Source organism: Euprymna scolopes, chromosome 43 (genome assembly GCF_053919585.1).
Source record: "Euprymna scolopes isolate OS-2025 chromosome 43, ASM5391958v1, whole genome shotgun sequence".
In the NCBI taxonomy this organism is placed as follows: Eukaryota; Metazoa; Mollusca; class Cephalopoda; order Sepiida; family Sepiolidae; genus Euprymna; species Euprymna scolopes.
The window spans coordinates 44,862,007-44,881,938 of record NC_136524.1 but is presented as its reverse complement, the minus strand read 5'-3'; the positions used below and the strand labels follow the sequence as shown (position 1 = coordinate 44,881,938).

At 31.9% G+C, this 19,932-nt stretch overlaps 1 protein-coding gene across 1 annotated transcript in view; it reads right to left on the bottom strand.

The window, feature by feature from the left end:
• Window positions 1-1,352: 1,352 nt before the first annotated feature.
• Window positions 1,353-19,932, bottom strand: part of LOC145268309 (uncharacterized) — a 460,028-nt gene continuing 441,448 nt past the window's right edge. Inside the window, exons 5-6 of the mRNA XM_080123767.1 lie at window positions 8,531-10,292; window positions 1,353-1,471 (exon numbers count right to left, since the gene is read on the bottom strand). Of these exons, the coding sequence (XP_079979893.1) occupies window positions 8,535-10,292 (1,758 nt within the window). The 3' untranslated portion in view covers window positions 1,353-1,471; window positions 8,531-8,534. The remainder of the gene's footprint in view (window positions 1,472-8,530; window positions 10,293-19,932) is intronic.

Genomic DNA, 19,932 nt, shown 5'->3' with positions numbered 1-19,932 from the left:
TTATTTTCAGTTCTGAATCACTCATTGGAAAGAAATTATATTAATATTTTTTTAATTATATTTTGCTACATTTTTATACAACCTTACTAAAAAAAAAAAATAATTCTAAAAACAATTTATAAATATTTCCTGTTTTTATCATACTTATTATTTTATTTCCAGTTCTGAATCTCTCGTTGAAAAAAAAAAAAAAAAATTTATACATTAAAAATGTTTCGATTATCATATTTTTGTGCTATTTATTTCATTATATATTTTTGCGTTATCGTAGACACTTGTTTATAATTGAGGTTCACATAGTGGCCGCTAGATGTCAGTTCTCTTTCGAAGAACAGGGGTCGATAACTCGTCTCTGTTGCTCACTGACATGCAGAAGTGCCTTTTTCTTAAACAAAACATTTGGGTAATTGTAAGGAAAAATTATTTTTCAACTATTTTAGTAAAATACAGTTACCTCCCTTAGAACAATGCATTAAGCTTTCAATTGCCAATAAACCAATATCACACCTAAAAAATAGTCTTAAAAAAACTTCCTTAAACAAAGTTTGGTTCTTGTCCAGAATTCAACCTAATCAAAAAAAAAAAAAAAAAATACAGAAAAATCTTTGTGATGTACGTGCTCGTCATGTAACGAAAATTACATATTCCAAAAAGCATATAAATTGAGCAAGTAATTTCTTTTTTTATTAAGAAAATCAAATTTTACGAGGAAGCGAGGATGGTGTGTGTGTGTGTATGTGTGTGTGTGTGTGCGTCTCTCTCTCCACCATATTAAATAAATAAAGGGAGACAACTCGATTCAAACTACCAAGACAAATATAGAGACCAAAATCATTCTTGTAATGACTACGAATTACTATTAATTACGGAAAAACATTAAAAAAAATGATTTTCTATATAAAAGTAAAAACTACTTAATCAATTTGTGTGATTTTTGGAATATGACATTTCTGTTTAATGATGGACATGTACATCACAAAAATTTTTCTGTATTTTTTTTATTTTTTTTAATTATGCTGAATTCTAGACAAGCACCCAAAGTTTTTGTTTTGAAATGGATATATGTGATTTTCTTTTCCTTTCTTTTTAATTACCGATTTTTTGTATTTAAGGTTTCATTAAGTGCATAGTTTGTTTTCCTGAAATTTGTAATATGATAAATGAATGAGAAACTTATTACAAAGCATTTCTTTTCCATTTCGCTTTTAGCCATAAAATACAACAAACTGTATTTTTTTTCTTTTTTTTTTAGTTTTGTTTGGAATATTTTCTTGTACCAAATAAAACTTTGGATGAATGGAAAACGGGTTGGAAGAATAATATCTTTCTTTCTTTTCAAAATCTAAGTTAGAGGTTTCTTTGGTAAAACCATGATTCATTTTTTTTTTTTTTTTTTTTTTTGCTTCTTTTGCAAGATCTTCATCTACAAATTGCCTCAACTCGAACAGTCATCTTCATAACCAGTGGCCTCCTGAAATTACACAAAGAAAGAAGAAAAAAATGTCTATTATTACTTTTGGTACTTATGCAGAGAAGGTACCGTGCTGAAATAATAACATTATTATTTAGAAAACCATTCTTAACATTGAGAGGGGATGGTGTTTCGTAACTAATTTGTATTTTCATCTAGGAATTTAATAAACAAATAATATTGTAAAACTTGAAAATACTATTTAAAAAAATATAGCATGGTACCTTCTCTGCATTAGTATCTTTTTTTTTTAATCATAAAAAAATGTAATAAAGTGTATTTTACGTTTTAGAATTTTTTTTGGATTAGGACTGATTATATCTTTTAGATTATTTGGATTATTACGAGAATAGAAAGTGAATTTTCAGTTTACTTTTGGAAGTCTTGTAACTTTTGCTTCACTTATTTTGTCCTTTAGTTCTCACATTCTACAAGCAATGTTTCAGACATGACGGGGGGTGGGGGATGTGAAGATTGCCGTTTTCTGGATCAAAATCTATCCAGCTAACAGTGGAGAGTAGAGAATGGATCGTCGGCAGCCTCATAACTCTCACTTCCTTTATGAGCAATATTTCTGACAAAAGGTGAAGAATTGCGATTTTCTGGATCATAATCATTTCCATTCAAGAGTGGAAATTAGAAAGTGAACCTTGGGTTTACTTTTGACAGACTTATAACTCTTGTTTTCCTTATTTTGTCCTTTAAGTTATCACATTCCATGAGTGGTGTTTCTGACAAAGAGGGAAGAATTGCTGTTTTCTAGGTTGAAATCTAATCTGCCTAACACTTATCATTGGTTAGTTTTTGATTTTGAAGTATTATTTTTTTTCTTTTCTTAGCTCCTTACATCAAATGCCTTGTCTGGAGCGATTTCCATGGAAAAAAACAAAAAACAAAACAATTAGAACTACTATTCTTATTTGGATGTTATTCTCATAGCCTTTCAGCCGATGTAATCTTTGACCTTCTTCAGATCTATCTTGTCGAACGTGGAAATCTTTCTATCAAACTTAAGAATCAGTACGGAATTTCAAACAATACTCGTTATTTAGCTCACAGGGGTAGCTTGCTTCTTGTCCTCAGTCATGACCAGGTAGAAATCTTAATTAATTCATAATTGCATTCTTAGTAATAATAATAATCCAAAAAAAATCAAAGTGTGTGTGTGTGCGCGCGCACGTGCGCTTTTTTTTTTTTTACATCGTGTAAACACAAACAGAAAATCAGTATGTGAATTTTGGAGTACATTTTTTTTTTTTTTTTTTTTACACTGTGTTTGAATCGAAAAAAATAAATAAAATAGGTAAATGTGCACTTAAGGTTCATAAATTATTTGACCAACATAAAACCATAAAAAGCTTCTTTGTTTCTTTATATTAGACACAGAGACTTAAGTAAAACTATAAAAAGCTTCATTTTTTTATTATTTTTTATAATTTTTGATTAGATTCAATGGACAATAGTAAAACGTTGCATGCAATGGTGGCAATGTTTCCCCCCCCCCCAATTCGAACTAATTTGTAAAAAAGAAAAAAACATTTTTTTTTTTAAATCTTAGTGAAAATGTGTTATTTTGTGTAAGCAAAAACTTATCTTTGCTTAAGTTAAAGTTTTAAGTACTGAAAAAAAAAAAAGAAAAAGACATTTAGTATTTGTACATACATGTTAATCAAAATATTTTTTTAATATTTCAGGAACATTTCAATAAAAGCCCCTAAAGTTTGTGTTAATGAAATCAATATCACTGAAAGAAATATTAATTTTAACGATATTATCATTGAATTAAGCATTGGTTATTCAATATTTGAATCAAAAACATAAATAAAAATAATAATAATTGCAAAAAAATATTTCACATGATTTTAATTATAACAATTCTTGTGGAATTTGTAAACATTAGCATAAGAGTTTTTTTTTTAAATCTTGAAAAAATAAAAAAAAATAAAAATTGAAAAAATTAAGATCCAGGATCACTATGAAAAAAAATAATTAAAAAAAAAAATGGTATTATTTTTAATAACGATTAATTTAGACAAATATGGATGGGAAAAAGTGTAACAAAAACAAAAAGGAACCAGACAGGATTTGCATCCTACCTGCTGTATTCTTTTTAATTATTAATAAACTGTTTTTGCATATTTTTTTTCGATGAATAAATTGTCAGTGTAATCAGTGATTTTAATTGACTTTTTTTTTTTTACACTTAAAATCCGTTTTTACGTTATTTTAAAAAGGATTAATTTAATTTATTATTACAACTCGTTTAAAAATAAATCAAATCATCATGTAAAAAAGTACAAAAATATGCAAAGTAAGTAAGCACTTCATTTTTATTACAACAAATAGGATTACCTAAATTAATGAATATTTTTTTATAATCTTCAAAAATACAGAAATTAAAGTATAATAATGTTTCAATTCCTCTACAAATTTTTAAATAAAATTGACTTTCTAACATGATTAGATCACTCTGACAGCCGTTGAAAAGCATTAAAACAAAAAAAAATGTTTAAATTTCAGCACGGTTTCTCGCAGTTAATGGTAGCCGAATAAATTAGATCTTTGCTAATGAAGCCAGAGATAATATAGTAAATAATTATCACACACACACACACACACACACACACACACACACACACACACACACACACACACACACACACACACACACACACACACATTTACAGCATCGCTCAGTTTCAAGTGGCCACCCAGTACATTTTTATAAATTTTTCCCAAAAATGATTGAAAAAAAAAATATTTTTCTTGTTTTTTCTTCGAATTCTTGTTGTTTATATTATTAATATTACTTATAAAATGAACAAATCAATCTATAAATTATACATGTTATAAAAAAAAAATATGTTTTTATGATTAAGCACCGAAGGGGTGGGGGAGTCATAAAAAAGTGGCCAGTATGACATTTGAATAAAAAAAATTTTTACTTATTAATTTAAAGTTTTTTTTTTTTATATAAATATTTTTTTTAATGATAATAATTCTTTTAATCTCTTCACTTTTTTTTTTTTTTACATTTTTGCTTTTAATATTTTGTGTGCCAGCCTTTGTTATATCAACCTCTTTGACACTGAATCATAGAGCTTTGTAATGTAAGAATTCGGGATATTGTTGAATTCCTCTATAACATTGGCCCATAATTGATCCAAGTTCCATGGTGTATATTTTCCTAATTAAAATTTTAAAAAAGTCTCGAAAGATTTTATATAGGATTTAACTTAGGACTCTATGCTGGCCAGTCAGACAACACAGTAATACTCTTTTATTCAGATAATCTCTAGAACTTTTATTCAGATAATCTCTAGAACTTTTATCCAGATAATCTCTAGAACTTTTATTCAGATAATCTCTAGAACTTTTATCCAGATAATCTCTAGAACTTTTATTCAGATAATCTCTAGAACTTTTATTCAGATAATCTCTAGAACTTTTATCCAGATAATCTCTAGAACTTTTATTCAGATAATCTCTAGAACTTTTATTCAGATAATCTCTAGAACTTTTATTCAGATAATCTCTAGAACTTTTATTCAGATAATCTCTAGAACTTTTATCCAGATAATCTCTAGAACTTTTATCCAGATAATCTCTAGAACTTTTATCCAGATAATCTCTAGAACTTTTATTCAGATAATCTCTAGAACTTTTATTCAGATAATCTCTAGAACTTTTATTCAGATAATCTCTAGAACTTTTATCCAGATAATCTCTAGAACTTTTATCCAGATAATCTCTAGAACTTTTATTCAGATAATCTCTAGAACTTTTATCCAGATAATCTCTAGAACTTTTATTCAGATAATCTCTAGAACTTTTATTCAGATAATCTCTAGAACTTTTATCCAGATAATCTCTAGAACTTTTATCCAGATAATCTCTAGAACTTTTATCCAGATAATCTCTAGAACTTTTATTCAGATAATCTCTAGAACTTTTATTCAGATAATCTCTAGAACTTTTATTCAGATAATCTCTAGAACTTTTAGAGGTGTGGCACTTTTCCCCATCCTGCATAAATACATGCCCATTTTGGTGGGTTTGAAGGTATGTTTAATCCAATATATCTTGGTATTTATAACTGTTCAAGTTACCTTTATACAGTTTGATGCATCCCCAATTATTAATAGAGGAATTTGCCTCTTTGAAGGTTTTCCTGACATATTTGTACTTCTTATGAAGGTATGGGGTTGTTCTTACATATATTCGGCCCCTTGGATAAAGGTCTATCCTGCATTCACCCGAGTAGACAATATTATCAAGTTCCTATTTTTTTTCCAATATATTCTTACAGAAATTTTCCTGTTAGCAACATGGCTCATTTTTAATAGTTTTTTTTTTTTTTTTTTTTTTTTGTAAGCCACTTAACCCTAACCCTAACCCTAACCCCTGTAAATTATGCCTCCTTAAAGTTCTCTTACATGTAGAAAGAGATATATTTACAGACAAATCTGTATTTGCAAGAAGCTTCTTGGTCCCCACCCTCACCCAATATGGGTGTTTCCTTGAATTTAAACAAAGTCTCTTCTCATCTCTCTCTGTCAGTTTTCTCTTTCTATAGCCTTTTGGAAGATTCTGGATTGTTCCATAGATTACATAATTTTTTCATATTTTTTTCCACTGTTGATCCATGCATTTACAACTGTTTAGCTATGGAATTAAGGGATTCGCCTTTTTCCTTTTTCGCAACAACCAATTTTCTTATTTTCATTGGTATAGTAAGCATTTTCAATAATTCTTATCAAGAATTTCGAGAAAACAACGTGGTAAGATGAGTCCAATCATGGATATCTTCCACTAAAGAGGTGTGGGCACTTTTTCATGACCCCTTCCTCCTCTTTTCAACATTTTCTAAAAATATTCATTCATTTTATTTCTTTTGCAAGTTACCAAGAAAATTTTTAATGTTTATCATATTTACATTTGATATAACTATCCAAGAAAAAAAAAAAAAAAAAAAAGAAATTTTTTTTTTTAAGTTAGGGGGGGGGGGATTCATAAAAATGTACTGGGTGGCCACTCGAAACTGAGCGATGCTGTATGTATATATATATATATATATATATATATATATATATATATATATATATATATATATATATATATATATATATATAAATATGTATGGATAAAAAAATCAATACAGAAAAATATATAAATGTTTATATCTTTTCTGTATTTATTTCCTATTTGTGGGTGTGTAGAAATATAAAAGGTCTTTTGAAAAAAAAAAACGAAAACATTTCTTTCAAATATAATAGAGATGCTCAGTCACCGGAGTTGGCCTCTGTCATGTGAATGCACAACAACGATGTTAAGATAGGATTCCTGCCGCGTCTGCAGATTTGTGACTGTGTACCTCCAACTGGTCAAGTCTGTACACGTTGCCACTCCTCCATCGCCATAGGACTTGCAGTAAAAATGAAGAAGAGATAAAAGATAAAAAGATATGAAAAGATGAAAAATAAAAAGAGAGATCCCAAGCAACATCTGTACATCATTGGATTAAAGTGGCAAGCACTTGTACGACATGTGTGCCACTCTCTAAGTCTCCGCAACAATAACCCAGTGACAAGCCATTGCAAGATGACTGGTAATTGCTTTGGCCACAGATTTTTCATAAGAGTTGTCCTCGCCTAGAAGGATTGCCTTCACTGCAGTTTGTAGGAGCTCCTTCTACCCCCATAATATCATTTACCCATGACTGTGACAGGTAACTGGGAACCAGAGCATAGTCCACACGCCAGTGGGTCATAAATGCTGCAGTCAGCAGGGTCTAAGCTCCTCTGAAGGTTTCTGCCAGAGTTACCTCACCCTTAGCCTTTGGTTCAAAAAGCTTATTCCACAAGGAAGTGGGGGTCCAGTTTTCTGGTGCTGAACACTCGCCATTCACGAGAGCCTCATTAGTGTAGAAGAACTCACAACGTGGGGATGAGTTGACTGGGAGAAGCTATATATGATGCTAGAGCTTATGTGTGCTTTTAACACCATAATGTATAAAATACATACACACACACACACATATATATATGTATATATACACATTATATATATATATATATATATATATATATATATATATACACACACACACACATATATACACACCCACACATATATATATATATATATATATATATATATATATAAAAATTTTATTAAAACCATTCTAAAAAGGAAGCATTTAAAGTAAGAAATTTATTTTTATTAGAACATATTTTATTAAAAGTGAGACCATGATAAAAAAATTTCAATGTATATATATATATATATATATATATATATATATATTTTATCATAACATATTTTATTAAAAATGAAACTATGATAAAATTTTTTAAAGTATATATATATATATATATATATATTGCAATATATATATGTTACAATCAAAAAAAAAAAAAATATATATATATATATATATATATTTTATTGTAACATATTTTATTAAAAATGAAACCATTATAAAAATTTCAAAGTATATACATATATATATATTTTTATTATAACATGTTTTATTAAAAATGAAATGATTATGAAAATATTGGAAACCCTTATGTGGACGTTAATCAGAAAGGACTTTTTATGGGTAACACAGGCGATTCTTCAACTCAGCAGAAAAAGCAGAAGTCAGAAATGAAAAAAAAAACCAAAAAAAAAACCAAATAAATAAATAAGGAAACATGAAAGAACTCCTCTTCCAACAAGATGGGAAACAGGACTGAGGCAAGCAGAGATTGAATAAATTTTGAGAGGATAGAAGAAAGAATGATAACAAGAATCAAAGCAACACCGGAAGCCTTAGACTGGCCAACATTAGCAAGAACCCTATCAAACATCTTTGGAGTGATAATTTGAGAATCAGGATATTTATCCGTTTTCGGGGGAAATAGCACCAGTATAAGCAATATATGAATTGTCAGAAAAAAAAAAAGAAAAAAAAAAGACGAATGAAAAGAGCAGTTTTATGCTTAGAAGACAACCTGAAGACCATTAAAAAGATGATTAAAATTTGGATGATTAAGACATACATAAAATACTTACGTAATCATAGAGGGGTTTCTTTCTTCAACGCTAAACCTTTAGGGCGTTGAGCATTTTTTCCCTTTTGTCCAGTTGAAGATGATGTTTCAGTGTAATTCCTACTTGGAGTCGAAGATCCACAAGGTGCACCTGTGCAGGCAGCATTGCAATCCATGGATTCATCCGACAGCTTATTCAGGTGTCCATTCACTCCAATCCCCTTAGTATAATTTGGATTTGTAACAATTCCGTTCCGTTTTCGTCTTGTCTCTGGAGATCTTAGTTCTAATCCTACTTGCCCCATGAAATTGGCTGCAGAGGCACCGTCAGGTAGGCCGCATTTCCGTTGCAGCTCTAGTTTTGCTAAGGAGCTGCTCAAGTTTGGAAAATGTGGGTTAATTTGCCAAACTGGTTCATCTCCTGAGGACAGAAGTTCTGCGTTAGGGTTAGTTATTATATTAATTGTAGTAGAGATATTCTCCTTTTTAGACACTGCACACTTGACTGGTGAATGGGCTAAATTATTCATATTGGGTTCGTAACTAGAGATATATTTGTTTGTTAAAGAGCTTTGGCTATCAGTTTCGGCCAGATTATTAGTATGGAACCCTGCAGATAATTTAGAGTTTGTATTCCTTGTACTGTTCTCCGTCTCGCAGTTTGGAGAGATGGGTGGGCTCTGTACAGGACTTTGTGGTTCGCTGACTGGTGAGAGAATCCTACTGATTGGCCGAGACCTATGCCTAGCCATGGAGCATTGTTGAAGCTGCTGTGTAAATGTCAGGCAATCACGGTCTCCTTTCATACTGACCAACTGACCACTCGGGTTAGCAGATGATGTCGTCGTTAGGTTTGACATCAGAGATTTTGTGGAGACAGAATTATTCGAGTGGTAGGATTTTCTCCTGTCAAAAGTGGACTCGGAAGAATCGGATGGTGAACTACCTAAAATGTTGCCATTTGCACCGATCAGGGAAGCACCGTTGGCATCACATGAATGTCTTGTGTCATTGCTGGAATTCGAAGAACTGCTCTGCGATTTCATACCGTTCGCAGGAACTGCACCATAGTCTTCCAGAATCTTGCATACACTCACATGACCACTTTTCAGCGCTACTCTGATTGGTGTACGCCCAAATTGGTCGGCATGGTTTGCGTTTGCACCGTACTGCAATAGGATTTTAACGACGTTTTCATGCCCTTCTTGCGAGGCAATACATAAAGCAGTAGCCCCTTGATTACAGGTATGATCGACATTGGCACCTTGGTGCAACAATAATTCTACGACAGCCGAATGTCCTTGCCAGGCTGCTGACTGCAATGCCGTCCTTTGATCATTATCGACCGCATTAGCGTTAGCACTATGATTCAAAAGCAACTCTACCATATCGTAATGGCCCTGCCATGCGGCGACATGGAGAGCACTCCGTCCTTCTAGGTCCACACTTTCAACATCAGCACCATTGTCCAAGAGGAACGACGCTAACTCCATACGGTTTTCTAGCGCAAGAACGTAGAGCGTTGATCGCCCATCGGCATCTTTATAGTTGACATCTGCGCCTTGGCACAGGAGTTGGTGAGCAATGTCTTTGTGACCTTCCAAGCAGGCCACACGGAATGCTGTCTTCCCATCATGAGACTTGTGATCAAGTGTGGCTGTGTGGTCTAATAGTGTTGACACGACTGCTACGTGACCTTCTTGGGCAGCAAGGATTAAAGGATGGCGTCCATCGTTATCAACTTCGTTTACTTTGGCTCCATGTTCTTTTAGTAAGTCACAGACCTGAAAGATATAAAAGAATATACATGTATAGTTAAAGGAATTTAAATAATATATATATATATATATATATATATATATATATATCGTTTGTAAACAATTCAAATACCACAAGTATATTTCTAGCACATTCATATCATTTTATTTGATATACGGTTTTACACGTGTTTTATAGAAGGGTATATCAAACAACTCATCAGAGACACATAAATCCATAAAAGAATTTATATATATATATATATATATATGATTAGTTTTTTTGGAAAAAGAATTCCAGCAGAGTGCTCAATTAAAAGGAAAATCCAAATTTTAAGAGCGTACTTATATTTTGTGTACAGAAAGTTGTTAGTTGAGACAGGTCATTGGTACCGTCGGTTTCAAGCCCGATAATAAGGCCCGTTTAAGGTATCCTTATCGAGCTCTCTTCGAATATTGGCTGAAGAGAGCTCGATAAGGATACCTTAAACGGGCCTTATTATCGGGCTTGAAACCGACGGTACCAATGACCTGTCTCAACTAACAACTTTCTGTACACAAAATATATATATATATACATAAAATAAAAATAAAATAAAAATTACAATTAAATTTACCAAAGTAATGGTAAAACTAAAGTATATTGTAAATATTAAAGAATTAATATTTATAAAGTTATCTTTTATCGAGCTTATATATATATATATGTATATATATATATATATATATATGTATATATATATATATATATGTATATATATATATATATATATATGTATATATATATATATATATATGTATATATATATATATATATGTATATATTTATATATGTATATATATATGTATATATATATATATATGTATATATATATATATATATGTATATATATATATATATATATATATATATATATGTATATATATATATATATGTATATATATATATATATATATATATATATATATATATATATATTCGGAATAGATTAAAATCAGAAATGCTTAAAGAGGTACACAAAAAAAAGAAATGTAAACTTTGGCAAATATTCAGGAGTTGTCGCCCTTTGATTGTTCAAAGTGTTTGACACTTCTTGACTAAGAATTTATTATAGACGAAAAAAAAAAAAAAAAAAATTGACCTGTGACATCCGACGCTTCTACACTATCAGGACGAGATTCTCGGAAATTGTAATACTGAATTTCACATGAAAACAACGTATTCCTTGTATTTTTAAGATGATTTATATGCAAAATTTACGAAAATCGATAAGGTAGAAAATTATTTATTAAAGAAAATAAAAAATAGAATTTGAAGAAAACAATCGTGGAAACACAAGAGAGTTCAAAAGGGAGGTAATTTTCATTTCAATTTAAACAAGATGGCCGCAATTTTTCACTTGCTAAAGTTGTTTTGCTTTTTTAAATAATTCAGTAATAGTCAGGTAATTTAAAACTGCATAATTTGGAAGCTACCATTGTAACTTATTAGAATTGACAAAAAAAAAAAAAATCAGTAGAAACCATTGTTTTTATCTGAAAACTCCATTTATTGTCCTAATTCTGTAGAAGCACCATTTCTCCTATTTCGTCTTAATTCTGCAGAAGTGGTATGTATCCATATCTTCTTTAGGGGAATTTATTTTTCTCAGCTCAAAAGTTGATAAAATTGTGTAACCACTTCTCCTGTGCATGTGTATGTGTGTGTTTCTTGTGCCTTACACATTATTATTTTTTAAATTTTTATATTTATTAATCAAGTATAGCATAATATAGTAAATCCTATCAAAAAGGAGAAAAAATACTAAATTCAACAGAATGCATTTCGTTTTCTTTATTAAAACAAGTTAATTGTTTTTATCGTTGAAAAAAAAATCGATAACAGTTGAAAAAAAAATGAAAAAAATTGATATCAAGAAGAAGAAGAAGAAGAAGAGGAAGAAGAAGGAATCGTACAAGAAGAAGAAGAAGAAGAAGAAGAAGAAGAAGTGGAAGAAGAAGGAATAGTATAAAAAAGAAGAAGAAATCGTACAAGAGAAAAAGAAGAAGGAATCGTACAAGAAGATAGAATAGTATAAAAAGAAAAAGAAAGACAAAGAAGAAGAAGAATAGTACAAGAAAAAGAAGAAAAGAAAGAAAGAAAAAGAAGAAAGAAAGAAGAGTGCAAGAAAAAGAAGAAGTAGACAGGAAGATGAGGAGGAGGGGGAGAAGGAGAAAGAGAAAGATGATAAAATTTGAAGGCAAAAAAGATGATGATGTCAGCACTTTGATAAATATGTCAAGGCAAGATTAGTTATCGGTACACTATTTTATCTAACTACATATTCATGCCAACCACCTGTTGATCGGGTAGGTAGGGATGGAAGGGTATGGATTTTAATGCTATTTGCACAAATAATGTTGCAATAGATTATTTTCTATAAACACATTAACCTTTGAAATACAGAAAGAGATCCTGGATAATAGTATTGATATCACAAACTTCTTTACTAAGGATACAGATGTTGTTTATTCCTCAATGTGGAAAAGGGTAGGTCTTCTTAGACAGGTACCTAAACACTTATGGAAGAAGCAGACACTTATTCTCATCTTAAAATACACCTTATTTAATGTCAGCTATATAGGGAAAACAATTTTCTTTTACTATAAGATGTTTCTGAGCAGATCACCCCTACCATTACCACGACCACATCCGATATCTTTCAAAGACTAGCCAGAAAGAAAGAAAACTGAACTTTCATCCTGAAACATACTTTATTAATATAACTATGTACACATTTTTATTAATTATGGCTAACTCCTAGCTGGACCATCCTCACAGGTCTATGAGTGCCCCCTCTCTAGGACCTAAAACAATTACTTTGAGCATTTTAAATTATTTTAGGGTTTAATTCACTTTGTAAGAATTTGAGGAGATTTTGGTATTATGAATGTGTATTGGAACAAATACTACAGTTATCTCTCTCTCTCTCTCTCTCTCTCTCTCTCTCTCTCTCTATATATATATATATATATATATATATATATATATATATATATATATATATATATATATATATATAAATAAAAGGCAAAACGGACATGCATATTTTTGTATGTCCAGCAAAGGCTTTTTCTGTAGAAATATATTTCCTTATAATATATACCAATCTTTATTTAAGAAGCTCAATGTAATTACAGAGCAATATAGTTAATAAATGACAAAAAACTATATTCCAAAATTCATGATGTTGACCATCTTATAATTTATTCCTTTAATTTAGTTAACATTTGCAATTCTTGACAGTATCTATTTCGTAGCATAAAATCAATCACTTAATTATTATATCAATCAGTGAATCTATTATGCCCTTAACTCATCAGAAGAAATAGTGACAATCAATCCATCAAAAGGAAATAAAGTGTGATTTGACATGATTAAAAATCTGAAAATTGGAAGAGAAGCTTCAAATACCTTTAATATGTTTGCATTACACCATATATATATATATATATATATATATATATATATATATATATATATATATATATATATATAGGCACCACAAAAAAACCTTAGTAATAGAGTAGCCCTACACCGATCCAACATCAGAAACACGGAAAATAGACACCTGCATGTATCACAGCATATACACACATGCAGTGGAGGCAGATTCAAGATAATGCCTATCTTCCAAACTGACAACTACTTTTACTTACTAACACAAGAAAAAAACTTCATAGCAAAATTCAACCCCGCCTTAAACATCTCTCAATAGGCAAAACACAAAATACACTAACACGCATGCATACTTAGGTAAATGTGCACCCTCACACACAAAACAAAACAAGCACAATAAAGTACACGCACACTTTCACGGGCGCACACATCCATATCCAGTATAATACCATTTCCCTAAACTAAACAAACAATTAGAAATTATACGTGTGTATGTGTATGTGTATGTACACACATATGTGTTTATATATATATGTATGTGTATGTATGCGTGTATGTGTGTGATTGTGTATACGTGTGTGTATATATATATCATCTGTTATCTATCCTCCATCTTGTTTGTGTGTGTGCGTGCACTTATGTTTGGGTGACTGAATACATGTATGCATATGTGCTTGGATTAGGAAAGAAAGAAAACTTCAACCAATATATATGTAAGGTATGGGTGTATGAATATGCATATGTGTGTGTGTGATGTGGGTGCGTGTGTCCATATATATATGGGTGGATGGATGTATACGCATCTGTATATGTGTGTGTGTGTATATATATATGTATGCATATATATGGGTGGGTAAATGCATTCGTGTGTGCATGTGTGTATATGAATGTATGCGTATGTGTGAGCCCTGCATATGTCTCTATATATATACGTGTGTGTATGTATGTGTGTGTGCCTGCATACGTATGCGGATGTATGTGAGTGTGTATGTGCATACATGTATGTATATATATGTGTGTGCATGTATATGTGCGTGATTGTGTGTGTGTGCGTGTGTGTATATATATATATATCATCTCCTACCTATTCTCCATCTTACTTGTGTGTGTGTGCGCGCGTGTGCGTGTACTTATGTTTGAATGATTAAGTACATGTATGCATGCGTGTTTTGATTGGGAAGGACAAAAAAAAAATTTTTAACCAATATGTGTGTGATATTAATTGTCTGTATTTTTGAGATGAGGTGTTTTCATTTATTGAGATTGTCGGACTGACTTCCTCATCTTGGTTGTTATAGTCACAACGTTTCGGCCGTTTTGCCCTCCGGCCTTCATCAGGTGTTTTGTATCGAACTGGGGAACCGTTTGTTAGGAGTCTTGAACCCAACCCTTTATTATTATTACGGAGGTACCGTGTTCGGACTCCAGTGACAATTGTTGGCCGAGTGGTCCTAGACGTTGTATCAAAGTTTACAGTTACCCAAAGGTGCTGTTCAATCTTGAACGAAGGCAGTGAAAAATAACATTCAAAACAGAGAATCAGCAACTATGTCCCAGAGCCTAGTTGGAGTCCGAACATGGTACCCCCGTAATAATAATAACGGGTTGTGTTTGAGACTCCTAACAAACGGTTCCCCAGTTCGATACAAAACACCTGATGAAGGCTGGAGGGCAAAACGGCCGAAACGTTGTGACTATAACAACCAAGATGAGGAAGTCAGTCCGACAATCTCAATAAACAAATGTGTGTGATATGTTAGTGGGTGGATGTGTGTGGTACGTGTATGGGCGTGTAGGTGGGTATGTATATATGTATGCTCCTACATATATTTCTCTGTATATGCGTGTGTATATGTGTATATATCTGCATGCATGTGTATGCGTGTGTATATGTATATGTACATGTATGTATGTGTGTGTAATTGTGTGCTATACATGGGGAAAGAAAGTAATAAAAAAACATAAAAACCTTCACCAAATGGACCAAAAGCCCCCTCTTTGAACTTCTCTGACTGAACACTACTAATACTTACTGTTGGGGACAGAATGTCTGAGACCACATCACTCTGAAAACACATTTAGTATCAGCAGATGTAAAAATAACATTTCCAACTCTCATTTGAAAAAAAAAACAACCTTTTTACGAAAATATCTGAAGAGAGCGAAACAAAGCTTGAAACGCGTTATAAAAATATTTTAAAATAAAAATATGATAAAGGCTGAAAAACACACAATTGTTGATGGCTACACTCTTTTAAATATATATATATATATATATATATATTTGTTGTTTTTTTCAAATGATGCCTCGAAGCTCGTATTTATTTAGAAAGTCGCCCATAATTTGTTTGGATGTATACATAACATTTTTATTTATTTATTATTTTTAAAACAGTAATCTACGTACACGCGTGTTTCGAGTTATCTAACTCTCATCAGCATAGCTTGACTGTTTTTAGGGATCGAACTCCAGACTATGTTTACCAGTCTGGCACCTTAACCGTTAGGCCACGAACCCTAGATGACTTTACCGTTTTATTTTTATCGCTTATAAATTTACATTTGTTGTTGTTGTTTTCAAACGATGAATACGGTTAATATTGGCTTTGCCAATATATATATATATATATATATATACATATATATATATATATATATATATATATATATATATATATATATATATATACATAGTATAATAATTTTTCAAATGATGAATACGGTTAATATTGGCTTCGCCTCGAAGCTCGTATTTATTTAGAAAGTCGCCCATAATTTGTTTGGATGTATACATAACATTTTTATTTATTTATTATTTTTAAAACAGTAATCTACGTACACGCGTGTTTCGAGTTATCTAACTCTCATCAGCATAGCTTAACTGTTTTTAGGGATCGAACTCCAGACTATGTTTACCAGTCTGGCACCTTAACCGTTAGGCCACAAACCCTAGATGACTTTACTGTTTTATTTTTATCGCTTATAAATTTACATTTGTTGTTGTTGTTTTCAAACGATGAATACGGTTAATATTGGCTTTGCCAATATATATATATATATATATATATATATATATATATATATATATATATATATATACATATATAGTGTAGTATAATAATTCTCAAAGTTACATCTATCAAGTTTTCTAGTTGTTTTTTTATTACTTTTCAAAATGGTTTTCATTACTATATTGATTCGTATTGCAACTAACAAGCCTGCGAAATTATGTTATTGCTGCATATTTAGTTATGACCTCTTCAAATGTTTACCTTAAAAAATCTTAGAAAAACACTATTTTGGACAACTTACATGGTTCATGTAATCGGCACACTCTGCTGTTCCTTCTCAGGTACGAAGATTGTGTGTGTGTGTGTGTGTGTGTGTGTGTGTGTGTGTGTGTGTGTGTGTGTGTGTGTGTGCTTATTTTTTAAATTTTTATTTTCTTCCTTTGAAGATTGTAATGCTGGGTATGGGGCAGCCAAACCAGCTGGCAACATTTACCCTGCTTTTTATTGAAAGCAACCGAGAGCTCTTTTTAGTATCCTCATTGTTCCCTTAAGTGCAATTGTCTGAATCTCTTTTGCACTTGGTTCACCAGGAATATTAGTTCGGTAGGACTTCAGGTTCTTCTCCATAACCCGTGTGGCACCTATAATAACTGGTATGATTGATATCTCCCTAAGATTCCTGTTTCTTTTCATATGTGTGTGTGTGTGTGTGTGTGTGTGTAAAGCCACAGCCCACCTGTGGTGTTTAAGAAATATTATTTTGAAGGGAAGAGTAGAGGTGTGTAAAGTCACTCCTTTATCCTCTCATTCTTTACTGACTTTCAGAACTTCCACTCTCAGAAATCACACTATTTTCTTTAGTGCAGCAATTTTTTCGAGTTCTTGTGACAGAAAAAGCCACCCAGTGTTCGAAGGTCTATTCCCTGCATCCATCCTAAGTTGATCCAGATTCGCCAAGCATTGAGATTCGCCTACATATGCTCTATGTAACTAACCTGGTACTACTTTTAAGCTAAAAATGGTGGCCTCTGGAAGGAAGACACTAAAAATGCCTTCCTGGCTTTAAAAAGTGTGCACTCAGATGGGTGGGGGGCACACAGGTTGGCCTGGGGCGAGTCCTCTTTTTACCGTGTTTGTGGCTTAGTGGGGGATGCCCTTTTCTCTTTCCTGCAGCCTCTCTCCCCCAGAAGAGACGTTACGAGTCTGTCTTTGTTTTATCGTTACTTCCATGGCAAGTGCTCGGCTGAACGCCAATCCCTGGTCCCCCTTCGCCAATCTTTCATGAAAAACACCCGTCTAGCTGAAACCACTGTCAAAAATTTTCCCCACTCTTCATCTGTGTCAAAACCAAAACGTAGGTTCCATGAACAAAGCTTCTTTCTTAGAAGTGCACGCCAGTGGAACTCTCTTCCGTCTGCCTGTTTCCCACCTGACTACAACTTGGATATCTTCAAGTCCAACGTAAACAAATTCCTGACAAACCGCCCCCTTAAGTAAGGCACTTTATCAAATCTTCAATACTAACGATTACTACGATACTATCCCACTTGCCATGGAAATAACGATAAAGCAGAGACAGGCTCACAACGCTCCTTCTGTGGAAGAGAGATTGCAGGGAAGAGAAAAGGGCATCCCCCACTAAGCCACGAAGCCTATTTTGTACTCTGTCAAGGCAGGATAGGCTGTTTTTAGCAGCTCCTGCCCAGATGTGGCAACAGTACTCCACCCTTGGACGTACTTGGCTTTTAATTGCATTAGTAGTGAGATACATCCTAGACAAAGATTAGTTTCTCTACGTTACTCTGTACAGTCAATGAAGTTGTTATCTTTTGAGCGAGTCAGTTCATCTTTTTTTTTTTTAAATTTTCTTATTTTGTTCTAGCTGGGGATCGGGTATTCTACCGGATGCCAAACATTCATCCACTATCTCATACATTTCAACTGAAAGGTCTTTTGAAGACTGTAACCGTCCATTTCAGTGTAATTATTTGTATCTCTCTTGCACTTGGTATGCCATTTCGGATTTGTATTACTGTACACATAGATTCGAAAAAGTTGTCAAAAAAAAAACAAAAAACAAATATATAACAAATAAATGTTATCAAAGGCAAGATAGGTTACTTTTCTACCTAACTGGATATATTTTTCGTGTTTGTATTCAATGTAACATGTTTATTCAGCTCGAAAAGCATACAGTGTTTACCGATATATTGGAACATTCAAAATGGCGCCCGACATTCTCTTTAACACGGTAAGTTCAGGAAAAGATGTTATAAATAATAAACTAGACAAAATACTGTTAGAAATTCGCTGATTATATGTTACCGTGATATAAGTTGACATATATTCGGTGTTTTTTTAATAGTATTTTGTCTAGTTTATTATTTATAATACCTTTTCCCAAACTTACCATGTTAAAGAGAGTGTTGGGCGCCATTTTGAATTTTCCAATACATCGGTAAACACTGCATGTTTTTCGAGCTGAATAAACATGTTACATTGAATAAAAACACGAAAAATATATCCAGTTAGGTAGAAAAGTAACTTATCTTGCCTTTGATAACATTTATTTGTTATATATTTGTTTTTTTGACAACTTTTTTGAATCTATGTGTACAGTAATACAAACCCGCCATTTCAAACCTAAACGTGACAAACCAATGGACATACTATTTCGAAAGTAAACGCCACAAACTAACAGACAAAGTTTTCTATGGTGGTGCTTGGACTTATAAGAACAAAAGGAGTGGTGGTGATGGTGGTGGGGGATAGTATTTGTGGAACATCTTTTCTCAAATTAATTTCGTTCATCGCTTTAGAATGGATCTATTTCCGGTGAAGAATACGAAGAGGAATCGGAAAATTCTTTCATTAAAAAAAAAAAAAAAAAAAATTAGCAGAAGGAACAAAAATGCTGAAAATAAATTGGAGGATATTTTTAAATTTGCTTTCATTCCGATTTTTTAAAAAAATTTATATCAAAGAGATAAGTTTTTTTTTTTTTTTTTTTTTTTTTTTTGCTTGAGAACGTTTTAATAGACAAAACCGCTAGTTTGTAAATGTGTTTTTGTGCTTTACGTTTTTTTTATTTTTACGTTTCTTTCTCAGATATATTATTCCAAACAGAATTACATGGTGTTAGGGTTAAGGTTACTTGATATTGCCAGTCTAAAATAAATACAGGGGAAATTTTTCTTTGCTTTCAACCTTAACAATC